The 11,779-nt window shown below is 44.8% G+C and overlaps 1 protein-coding gene across 3 annotated transcripts; it reads right to left on the bottom strand.

Moving 5' to 3' along the window:
* Window positions 1-3,985: 3,985 nt before the first annotated feature.
* On the bottom strand, window positions 3,986-6,715 carry LOC125523016 (chloroplast processing peptidase). Of its 3 annotated transcripts, XR_007290081.2 has the most exons (7): window positions 6,276-6,715; window positions 6,012-6,080; window positions 5,848-5,916; window positions 5,322-5,411; window positions 5,096-5,252; window positions 4,937-5,004; window positions 3,986-4,399 (listed from the first exon to the last, which is right to left on the bottom strand). XR_007290081.2 is itself a non-coding variant. In XM_048688048.2 (6 exons), exons 1-6 carry the CDS (start codon window positions 6,555-6,557, stop codon window positions 4,330-4,332), a joined length of 648 nt encoding a protein of 215 aa, XP_048544005.1. In that variant the 5' UTR covers window positions 6,558-6,713; the 3' UTR covers window positions 3,986-4,329. The 3 variants fall into 3 exon arrangements, 1 of the variants encoding a protein (XP_048544005.1); XR_015611427.1 differs by having other exon boundaries at window positions 4,937-5,252; XM_048688048.2 differs by lacking the exon at window positions 5,096-5,252 and having other exon boundaries at window positions 6,276-6,713.
* Between the last annotated feature and the right edge of the window lie 5,064 nt (window positions 6,716-11,779).

Consider the following 11,779-nt stretch of genomic DNA (forward strand, 5'->3'; position numbering starts at 1 on the left):
TGAGGATGATGATGTGCTACACTATTACTATGATGATAAAATAGCTAGTGTTGGTGGTAGTGACTATGATGATTATTATTAGCTAGTGTTAGTGGTGATTAAATAAATATTGTTGGTGGTAATGACTATGATGATGATTAAATAGCTTGTGCTGACGGATTAGATTCAAGTGGAGGCAACATGTGGTGCACATCGAAAGTACTACTAGTCCAAACTAGATCAAGTTTGGATTAGTAATATATTTTTGACATGCACCACATATTGCCTCCACTTGAACCTAATCCACCTTCATTTGACACACTGTTATGGACATAATGATGTAAACCTCATAACCGGTATTGTACCAATATTTGTATGATGGCGCATAAATACACTAAAAAAAGAATACTAGTAGTGATGGAGAGAAAACACGCCGCCAGTAGTTACATTAGCAGTAGCGTGGGAGTGAACAAACGCTGCAGCTATTTGCCCTAGCAGTAGCGCGTGCGGGCACGCGTTACTGCTAGGCAATAGCTGTAGCGCCTTATTAGTAGCGCGCCTACCCACGCTACTAGTGAGCACAAAACCAGGCTACTGCTAGGGTTTTCCCTAGTAGTGGGAGGGGTATATATAGCCTCCACACAAAATCTAACCGTTACACACAAATCACCAAACTCGGTGGGACCGAATCATGAAACTCGGTCAGACCAATTTAGTTCAAAATGTGAACGTTAGGATTCTCAGTGGGACCGAAATGTCAACTCGATGGGACCGATTCCATTAGGGTTAGGGCATAACGTAGTCTCGGTGAGACTGATTACACAAACTCGGTGGGACCGATTTTGGTAATAGGCAAACTCGGTGGGACCAATTCGCTCATCTCGGTTAGACCGAAACGTTACGAAGGGAAAACAGAGAGTTTGCATTGCAATCTCGGTGGGACCGATCACTCATCTCGGTTGGACCGAAACGTTACGACGGGAAACAGAGAGGTTGCAATCCCATCTCGGTGAGACCGAGATCCCTATCGGTGAGACTGAAATGACTAGGGTTTGTGGCAGTGGCTATGTCAAGTGAACTCGGTGGCGCTGGGTAGGAAATTTCGGTGGGGCCGAGTTTGACTTTTGGTTTGGGACATATGTGGATATGAGAAAGTAGTTGAGGGTTTTGGAGCATATCACTAAGCATTTTGAGCAAGTAACTCATTAAGCAACACCTCATCCCCTTTTAATAGTATTGGCTTTTCCTATGGACTCAATGTGATCTTGGATCACTAAAAGTAAAATGTAGAGTCTTGAGCTTGAGCCAACATGTGTTCTTAGTATTTTGAGGGGTCCACTTTCTGATCCATGCCATGCCAAACATTGAGCTTTCCTGAAATATTTATCTTGAAATAGCATTAGCTCAATGGGCTATATGTTGTTAGGAATTACCAAAATCACTCAGGGATAGTTGCACTTTCACCTTGCTTGGTGGAATATTTGGAAAGTTAGGAATGACAGGACTTTCAGGCATATTCGGCCTTCTTTCAGGGCATGGAGGAATGGTTTCATCCATAATATCACTCTCCTCTCCCACATGATAAAAAAAGATATATGGATGCCTTGCTTAAGTGGATTGACTTCCTACCTCATTGATGTGATCTCTTGTATTCAGTTTTGTACGTCTTAGGTTTAGCCCCACATCTCTTTTGTATAGCTTTCTCTAGTTTTCTTTCTGTTTTTATTTTCCTCATCTTGAGGAACCTTGTAATTGTGCTCTTTTTTAATAATAAAATGCTGTGGGGTATAAGCCATGCAGTCTTCAAGGTCAAAAAAATAGTTCAACACCTTGGTCATATCGTCGTAGTGTTTAGGTGAAACCCTGCGCCGGTAACTTCATTATCACCATCACTACGCCGTCGTGCTGACGGAACTCTCCCTCGCCCTCAACTGGATCAAGAGATCGAGGGACGTCATCGTGCTGAACGTGTGTTGAACGTGTGCTGAACACGGAGGTGTCATACGTTCGGTACTTAGATCGGTTGGATCGTGAAGACGTTCGACTACATCAATCGCATTACTAAACGCTTCCGCTTTCGGTCTACGAGGGTACATGAACACACTCTCCCCTCTTGTTGTTGTGCATCTTCTAGTTAGATCTTGCGTGATCGTAAGAAATTTTTTTGAATTACTACGTTCCCCAACACAATATTGCTCTCGACACGGTGTCTGATGCAGCTCCCTTGTCAAGCCTAAAATCTTCTCAAAAAAGGAGCCCAACCTAGAAAGTCGGGTACCTGCCTAGTTCTCGCCTAAATCGATTTTCTGTTTTAAGTCGAGGGATTCTAAGAGTTGACAAGGTTTGCCAATTTTTTATATCTAAATCTAGGCCAGTTTAAGAAAAAACTAGGGTTTGGGAGCATGCCTCGGTCGTATGTGTTTATGAATTAATTAAGTGTAACCGATTCAAATAATCACCTCTTTTTAATTGACGGACATGGCAACCGTCGCATCCCCTAAGGGCATCTATAATGGAGGCTCTTATACCAGGCGCCAGGGATCGATTCCCGGCTGTTACGGTCTAATCCCGTTCGATGCTGGGATTTTAGCGGGCATCGATGCCAACTAAGTCGCCGGACGCCTCGTATGTTTTCTGTTCATGTGACTTCTCCTAACGAGCGCTGCGATTAATCTTCACAAGAAGAATAAAATCTGTTAGCGCTTAAATAGACGCTCAAGCGTTGTGCCACCAGACTCATGTACCGATGCTATCTCCGTAATTGTTTTTTATTGTTATCTAAGCACCCAAATAAGCGCCTCTGCATTGTAAATGCCCTTCCACCTATTGTAAGTATCGCCCTCCGACGACGCGTCCCTTCAAGGAAGACAACAACGCTTACAAGAGGTGCAATCCTAGTTCACGCACCGTGTTCCCCCTCTGTAGTGCCGCTACATACCAGTTGGCCTAGCTCAACTAGCAAGACTCCCCTATTCGGTTATGGGAAGGTTTTTTCTTTTGGGTTTTTTCTGCTTTTTCTCATTTTTTTGTATTCATTTTTTCCTGGTTTGTTTTCTTATTTTCAAATCCACAAAAAAATCGAATTTAAAATAGAATTCACAAACATTTTACAATTTTGCAAAAATAATAATTTGTGAATATTTTTCCAGAATTTGTGGATTTTTTTTTCAATTTTACGACCATTTTTTGAATTTACGGAGTTTTTTCATTTCACAAACAGTTTATAAAATTCACGAAACAAAATTGAAATCTAGAATATTTTTCAAATTTGCCACAAACGAATTTGTGCACATTTTTATATCACAACATTTTTCAGATTTGCCAAAAATGAATTTGTGAGCATTTTTTTATATCACAACATTTTCAAAGTCTTGAATATTTTTTAAAATTCATGAACATTTTTCAAAATCGCTAACAAATTCTGAATTCATGGACATTATGAAAATTCAAAACATTGTTTGAAAAATTCAAAAAAATAAAAGAAAAAAGGGGAAATTAAAATGAAACGAAACAGGCAACCCGTGCCCCACTTTGGGCCACACCACATGACGTTATGTGTTATCTGCTAGTGCCAGGCAAACTCATCTTCATTCTGTCTTCCAACCATTTCAACGACTCGGACGGTCCTTGAAGCAAACAGATGAATATAGCCAAGGGATTCCTGTCACCATTGTTGTTGAAATGCTTTCAACCAATGTGGCAGTAGCTTAAACACGTTGGCAAAAAATTCATCATGTGACAATGCAGTCTCAGTTTTTTGTCTGAAATGTTCACGGGAAAGCCCGGTTTGCTACTGACTGTATCTTGGAAAATCAACACAGTTCTAGCCTTACTCAAAGGATATATACCTGCCACGACAAGGCTCAGATGTAATCGTATTGCTAAACAAACAGAGTGGAGAAAAATGATACCAGGAGATAATCTGCACCACACACAGCATCAGATAAACAGACTTATCTTCAGGCATGCAGATTTTTCCTTTTTTGATTGACAGCCAAGCACACGGTGCATGGTAATAATAACATTACCGATTAGATTCGACAGCTAAGGTTACTAGAAGGTGTAACCTTTAGGTACATCTTGCAGGTTCTACCAACAGGTAAGCTTAACAGCTGACAGTCCAGGGGTGGGGCCGTGGGGGGTGAGTGACAACAGCTACAAGTCACTATTCAGTGCTCCCCGGGATTAAGTCACTACACATACAACGGTACCGTGCTAAGACAGGAAAGGAAGGTCTCACAGATTTACATACTAGGGGCTCGAGGCCCAACATAGCTCGATAACATCATATCGAGTGGCATCGAGGAGGGGTTTGGCAACTCTGGTGGCCGTCGAAGATCTTCGCCTTGGCTATTGGAGGGAGGATCTTGTAAAGGACATGATGTGTCTCCCAACAATGTTGCTGATAGGAAGAGGTCCCCTGTCACCACAAACTTCACAATGGTTAGTACTAGTTCCCAAACGATTTCTAGGAAAGAACAATTGGAAGTAGGAGAAAAGCAAGCTCTAAACAAGCAATTTTTTCTAGCAACTAAAAACATATTTGGGCATTCTAATCGTCATTACAGATTGTATGTTCACCACGGAAAATGAATCTCCAATTATACTGGATCTCTGGTCCAAAAGCACAGATTTATAATATGAATAGCACAAGATTTCCTCAATTATAAAGCCATAGTAAAGCAACTGCAACTGAGCAAATACTTAAGAGTGCATTCTGGCAGCTCAAACACATGTGCATTCTACTTTTACGTTGTTACAGATCAAATGACTATTATGGCCATGCAAATCTGCAGTCATGCTGGACCTAGTCCAAAGCAGATATCTAAAATATGACTGATATCAGATTTCGTCGACAGTTGAAGCATTCAATCTAGGATAATCTCAGCATGAGCAATCAGTTATAATGCATGTACAAGAGGATTGGCCTAGCATGGGAATGGATGTGTTCACTTACCAGGCACGAGAATCGCAGCTGTTATTGCGGTTATCACCCATGACGAATACATGGTCTTCAGGGAGGCGCTGCAGGACGATGGATTGTTTTAGTATCAGATTGATCCGGGCATATGTCGAGCAGATAACAGGGATGGGATGGGAGGGAGAGATCATCCACCATCTGAGGCCCGTCATCTCGAAAGAATAACAGGGCAGTCAAGAAGTCAACAACACGGAGCAGCCATGCCACTTTTGGTCCTCCTCTTGCAGTGGTAAAGTCATTTGTTTGTGTGGTAGTGACCCATAGGAGTTTGGGTATACAAGTATCTCTGGACCTGGCAATAGCAACTCCTCAATGTTGTTCAAGCAGACTATGCTCACAGATAGAAAGAGATTCAACAAACCATGGCTTCCATCGTGTCCGACCCACCATGGGGTGCGGTGTAATGTTCATTTTGTGCAACACCATTAACAATAAGCTGGCCTTGTCGGACCTGTAAAAATAAAATGTCTCTGCGTAAGTGCCGGCATGCGGATTTAGGGATAATGTATAATGCATCTTGAGATATATTTGGCCATTGCTGAAGCAGCATATATGTCAATCAGCAGGGTGAACAAATTGAAGAATGACAGTACTTTGCACGCATCTGAAGATATGTGTTGCAGTAATATTGTGGGTGGAAGCAAGGCAATGTTAGCATCGCCTTTGCTCAATCGGCAGCATGAATAAATGATATGATATACTACTCCCTCCGTTCTTAAATATAAGTCTTTTCAGAGATTCCAATACGGGACTACATGCGGAGCAAAATGAATGAATCTACACTCTAAATATGTCCATATACATCCATATGAGTTCATATTGAAATCTCTAAAAAGATTTATATTTAGGAACCGAGGGAGTACAACAGATTTAGTAGTATTTATTACCTCGATGAAATCTCCAGGGGTGGCAACAACCCTCTTAATAAATACAACATCTTTATTTATGCCGCAATTCTGTAATAAGAAACGGCAAAAACAGTGCAATGCAGCATCAGATTGTGAAGCTGAGAGAGGTTAAAAATGAAAGAGGAAAAGCAGAGGTACGGTACCTGCAGGGCGGCGGGCACCCGGAAGAAGACTACATCCCCGGCAGATGGCTTCCGGAACATGTAGGTGACCTGAGCAAAATCAAAGCATTCCCCCATTTGGTTAACTACTAACGAATCATGGCAGGCGTAGATCCAAGGCAGGCGAGCATAATGCAAGAGAGAACCAAGCAGAACCCGGGCGGAATGGAAGAGATCTGCGTAGCAGCTAGGTTAGGGAGGAGGAAAGGGGGGGGGGGGGGGGGGGGGTGGAGGAGGGCGCTTTACTTTTTCTGCGACGGCGCGGTCGCCCGGGCGGAGGGTGGGCGCCATGGAGGCGGAGGCGACGAAGCGGACCTCGGCGAGGGCGGCGGAGAAGAGGAGCAGGACGAGGAAGAGCTTGAATCCGTCGGAGCAGGAGGGGCAGCGGAGGCGCGCGAGCGAGGGGAGCCACCAGCGGTGCAGGAGCGAGGCGGACGAGGCCAGCAGCTGGAGGTGGCAGGGCAGCCAGTCCGCCGGCGACATCGGCGCGATGAGGCCCCGCAGCAGACGCGGCGGCGCCATCGCCATCGGACGGAGTGGATCTCCCTCCTTGGCCTCTCTCTCTCCGCCAATAGAGGGGGGAGTGGGGTTGGGGTGTGGAGGAAGACTGGCTCGCTGGCTACTTGACCAGTAGGAGTAATGGCTTCCTTCCACAGCAAGACTCCACCTTGGCCTCCCCCACCGCTGTAGTAACCGAGGAAGAAAGACCAGACCGGTCGTGTACACACACTGTAGTGGGTGCTCTTCTGGTTAGGGAGGGAAATGACCGCTCTGCCCTCCGGCTACACAAAATTTGACAGTTTTTGAAAATTTGAAGACAAAGGACATTCATACTGTATGGAGGGGTAGTATATTGAGTCATCTGGTCTAACTCGCAATATTCTTTGTCGAGAACCAACATGTGGTTGGCTGGTTAAGAGGGCAATGATACTCCCAGCCCACTGGAATTCAAACCACTTATTTGAAGCTTTGACGTCTGATAGGGCCATAGGGGCGGAATATTCTTTCAGTGGGAGTCAGTGTTTCTATCAACTAGATGATACCCCACACGTTGTTGCGGGAATATTTGCAATACATTTCGATGATATGTGATTTCTATGGAACGTGAATAGTGATACTACGAAAACTAAAATTGCAAATCCATATGCTTTATTGTGTTTGATTAATGTATTGTAAAATATCTAATATATGTTTGCATGTTGAGGTGGACATTTTCATGTGCATGAATGCATGTTGTGGTGGGTCTTTTGCCATGCATGTTGCTTGATGATGTGGCATGCTTGCATGTTGAGAAAAATATGTTAGTGGAGGCTAGCTATTTAGATATAGAAGATAACGAGACACCTGTGATGACTTCGTCAATTTCAAAACCGGCTCAGTCTCTCGAAAGTGCTTATATGAATAGCGTGCGCGTGTGTGCTTCAATGGATTGAATGAATGTACGCATTTGTGAGTGTTTGTGCCTGAGTTGTGTTTAAAAAAATCCACCATTTCAAAAAAAAATCCAATTGTCTACATAATGTTGTGTCTTGCACACTGCCGTGGACCATGGCAATATGGATAATTCATGTAACAACACATGGTATGAGAAAGAGCAACTCTGCAGAGTCATCGTATCGGGGATCATCCTCCGTCATATGGATACGAAGATCGTGAAAGTTGTACGCACATACAAAGTCTTCATAAAATGGCCTTCATATCTTTTTTTCATTTTCTTCAAAAATGTAGGGGCAATTTAATCTCAGATTAGACATGTCAAACACATGTTTCAACACAATAAAAAATATAATAAGTGCAAAAATATGTCGCTTTACATGTAATTTGCAACTATAAATGTTGGTTAATGACATTTTAAAATAAGCAATGTTGCTATTCGAGCGACATTGCTACCTAGACTATCTACACTACTTGGTGGTCGGTGTTGTCTAGTCACGCCCTTATCGTTGTCCACGTCAGCATAGGTGTCCTCCTCTTCCTCTTAGGACGAGATGTCCTTGAAGTAGACATGGTGGTCAGACTCACGAGCAACAGTCACGATTTGTCGGTGCTCCTCTTCGCTGGTGAGTGTGGGGTCATACTCACGGATGATGTATGCATGTGCGAGCTTGAATAAGTTACTTTAGCAAGTATAAACTTTTTTCATGTTTTTTAGCCTTCTTATTTTAGTTCGATACAAATAAATTGGTGATTAAAGGAATCATTCCAAGTTCCCACGCTGATTTGCTATTACAATTGTTAAAAACACTTGAATACAAACAAACACCCTAAGATAAACTTAGATGTAGAAACAAATATATTTCTTTGCTTGTCGGGATCAGGGGTTGCATCACGCATCGTGGACCTCTCCGCGGTCGGCACGGAGGCTGCATCGTGCATTCATTCTATTTGTCTGGAATCGTAGTTGTTTCGCTCTTACCGACCTCTCAGCACCACCGACACATGGTTGCATCGACGCAAGCAAAATAACTTGGTGGTCCCTTTAAAAAAGGGTGGCATAGCCAAACGAAACCAGACTAGAATAACTTCTGGTTGCACCAAGCCCAAATGAAACAAAAGAGGCCTTAGGATGCTTGATCTCTCGATAAAATTGCCAACTGACAAGGAACTAATTCAAGTAAGAATCATACGAATAAGGGGTGGGCCGAATTGGACAAGGAGGGGAGTCCTTTCCTCTTTGGTTCGCCCGAACCAGAGGAGGAGGACTCCTTGTAGGGGATCGTAGTAATAATTCAAAATTTTCCTACATGTCACCAAGATCAATCTAGGAGATGCTAGCAACGAGAGAGAGAGAGGAAGTGCATCTTCATACCCTTGAAGATCGCTAAGCCAAAGCGTTACAAGAACGCGGTTGATGGAGTCATACTCGCGGCGATTCAAATCGCGGAAGATCCGATCTAGCGCCGAACGGACGGCGCCTCCGTGTTCAACACACGTACAGCCCCGGGACATCACCTCCTTCTTGATCCAGCAAGGGGAGAGGAGAAGTTGAGGGAGAACTCCAGCAGCACGACGGCGTGGTGATGGAGGAGCTCGTGGTTCTCCGGTAGGGCTTCGCCAAGCACTACGGAAGAGGAGGAGGAGTTGGAGAGGGGGAGGGCTGCGCCAGGGGAAGGGTGTGGCTGCCCTCCCACCCCCTCACTATATATAGGGGGAAGGGGAGAGGGGGAGGCGCCCTAGGGTTTACCCTAGGGGGCGGCGGCTAGGGCAGATTGTATCTCCCTAGGAAAACCCTAGGGAGACTTGCCCCCCAAGCCAAGCAGGTAGAGGCTTGCCTCCCGAGCCAGGTGGAGGCGTCCCACCTCCCTAAGTAATGTGGGGAAAGGGTGTGGGGGCGCACAGCCCCTTAGTGGGCTGGTTTGCCCCCTCCCCTTGCCCCATGAGGCCCTGGAACACTTGTCGGGGCTCCCGAAACACCTTTCGGTCATGCTGGCCATAGCCTAGTACCCCCGGAACACTTCCGGACTCCAATACCTTTCGTCCAATATATCAATATTCACCTCCGGACCATTCCGGAACTCGTCGTGACGTCCGGGATCTCATCCGGGACTACGAACTACCTTTGGTAACCACATACTATTCCCGTTACAACTCTAGCATCACTGAACCTTAAGTGTGTAGACCTTACGGGTTCGGGAACCACGCAGACATGACCGAGACACCTCTCTGGCCAATAACCAATAGCGGGATCTGGATACCCATATTGGCTCCCACATGTTCCACGATGATCTCATCGGATGAACCACGATGTCGGGGATTCAATCAATCCCGTATACAATTCCCTTTATCTGTCGGTATGTTACTTGCCCGAGATTCGATCGTCGGTATCCCCATACTTTGTTCAATCTCGTTACCGGCAAGTCTCTTTACTCGTTCCGCAATGCGTGATCCCATGACTAACTCTTTAGTCAAACCGAGCTCATTATGATGATGCATTACCGAGTGGGCCCAGAGATACCTCTCTGTCATACAGAGTGACAAATCCCAGTCTCGATTCGTGCCAACCCAATAGACATTTCCGGAGATACCTGTAGTGCACCTTTATAGTCACCCAGTTACGTTGTGATGTTTGATACACCCAAAGCATTCCTACGGTATCCGGGAGTTGCATAATCTCATGGTCTAAGGAAATGATACTTGACATTAGAAAAGCTCTAGCGAACGAACTACATGATCTTGTGCTACACTTAGGATTGGGTCTTGTCCATCACATCATTCTCCTAATGATGTGATCCTGTTATCAACAACATCCAATGTCCATGGTCAGGAAACCATAACCATCTATTGATCAACGAGCTAGTCAACTAGAGGCTCACTAGGGACATGTTCTCATCTATGTATTCACACATGTATTACGGTTTCCGGTTAATACAATTAAAGTATGAACAACAAACAATTATCATGAACAAGGAAATATAATAATAACCATTTTATTATTGCCTCTAGGGCATATTTCCAACAGTCTCCCACTTGCACTAGAGTCAATAATCTAGTTACATTGTGATTAATCGAACACCCATAGAGTTCTGGTGTTGATCATGTTTTTCTCATGGAAGAGGTTTAGTCAACGAATCTGCGATATTCAGATCCATATGCACTTTACAAATATCTATTTCTCCATCTTGAATATATTCACGAATGGAGTTGAAGCGACGCTTGATATGCCTGGTCTTCTTGTGAAACCTGGGCTCCTTGGCAAGGGCAATGGCTCTAGTGTTGTCACAGAAGAGAGTCATCGGGCCCGACGCATTGGGGATAACTCCTAGGTCGGTGATGAACTCCTTCATCCAGACTGCTTCTTGTGCTGCCTCTGAGACTGCTATGTACTCTGCTTCACATGTAGATCCCGCCACGACGCTTTGCTTGCAACTGCACCAGCTGACTGCCCCACCATTCAAAATGTACATGTATCCGGTTTGTGACTTGGAGTCATCCAGATCTGTGTCGAAGGTAGCATCGACGGAACCCTTTACGGCGCCTCTTCGTCACCTCCATAAACGAGAAACATATCCTTAGTCCTTTTCAGGTACTTCAGGATATTCTTGACCACTGTCCAGTGTTCCATGCCGGGATTACTTTGGTACCTTAATACGTCTCCAACGTATCTATAATTTTTGATTGCTCCATGCTATGTTATCTACTATTTTGGGCAATATTGGGCTTTATTATCCACTTTTATATTATTTTTGGGACTAACCTATTAACCGGAGGCCCAGCCCAGAATTGCTATTTTTTGCCTATTTCAGTGTTTCGAAGAAAAGGAATATCAAACGGAGTCGAAACGGAATGAAATCAACTGGAGAAGTTATTTTTGGAAGGAAAGCTACCGAATGGACTTGGACCCCACGTCAGGAGCCAAGGGAGGTGCTCACGAGGGTGGGCCCCCCCTAGGGCGCGCCCCCTGCCTCATGGGGCCCCCAAAGCTCCACCGACGTACCTCCTGCACCCATATATACTCACGTACCCTAAAACTTCCAGAGCACAATAGACCGGGAGTTCCGCCGCCAGAAGCCTCCATAGCCACCGAAAGCCAATCTAGACCCATTCCGGCACCCTGCCGGAGGGGAAATCCCTCTCCGGTGGCCATCTTCATCATCCCGGTGCTCTCCATGACGAGGAGGGAGTAGTTCTCCCTCGGGGCTGAGGGTATGTACCAGTAGCTATGTGTTTGATCTCTCTCTCTCTCGTGTTCTTGAGGTGATACGATCTTGATGTATCGCGAGCTTTGCTATTATATTTGGATCCTATGATGT

Source organism: Triticum urartu, chromosome 7A (genome assembly GCF_056163025.1).
Source record: "Triticum urartu cultivar PI428250 chromosome 7A, HENAU_Tu73, whole genome shotgun sequence".
Taxonomy (NCBI): Eukaryota; Viridiplantae; Streptophyta; class Magnoliopsida; order Poales; family Poaceae; genus Triticum; species Triticum urartu.

Coding starts and splice junctions, on each gene's coding strand:
- LOC125523016 (XM_048688048.2), bottom strand. CDS start 6,557: ATGGCGATGGCGCCGCCGCGTCTGCTGCGGGGCCTCATCGCGCCGATG. Junction 6,081..6,275: donor ACCGCGCCGTCGCAGAAAAA/GTAAAGCGCCCT, acceptor GATTTTGCTCAG/GTCACCTACATGTTCCGGAA. Junction 5,005..5,321: donor CGGACACGATGGAAGCCATG/GTTTGTTGAATC, acceptor ATCGTCCTGCAG/CGCCTCCCTGAAGACCATGT.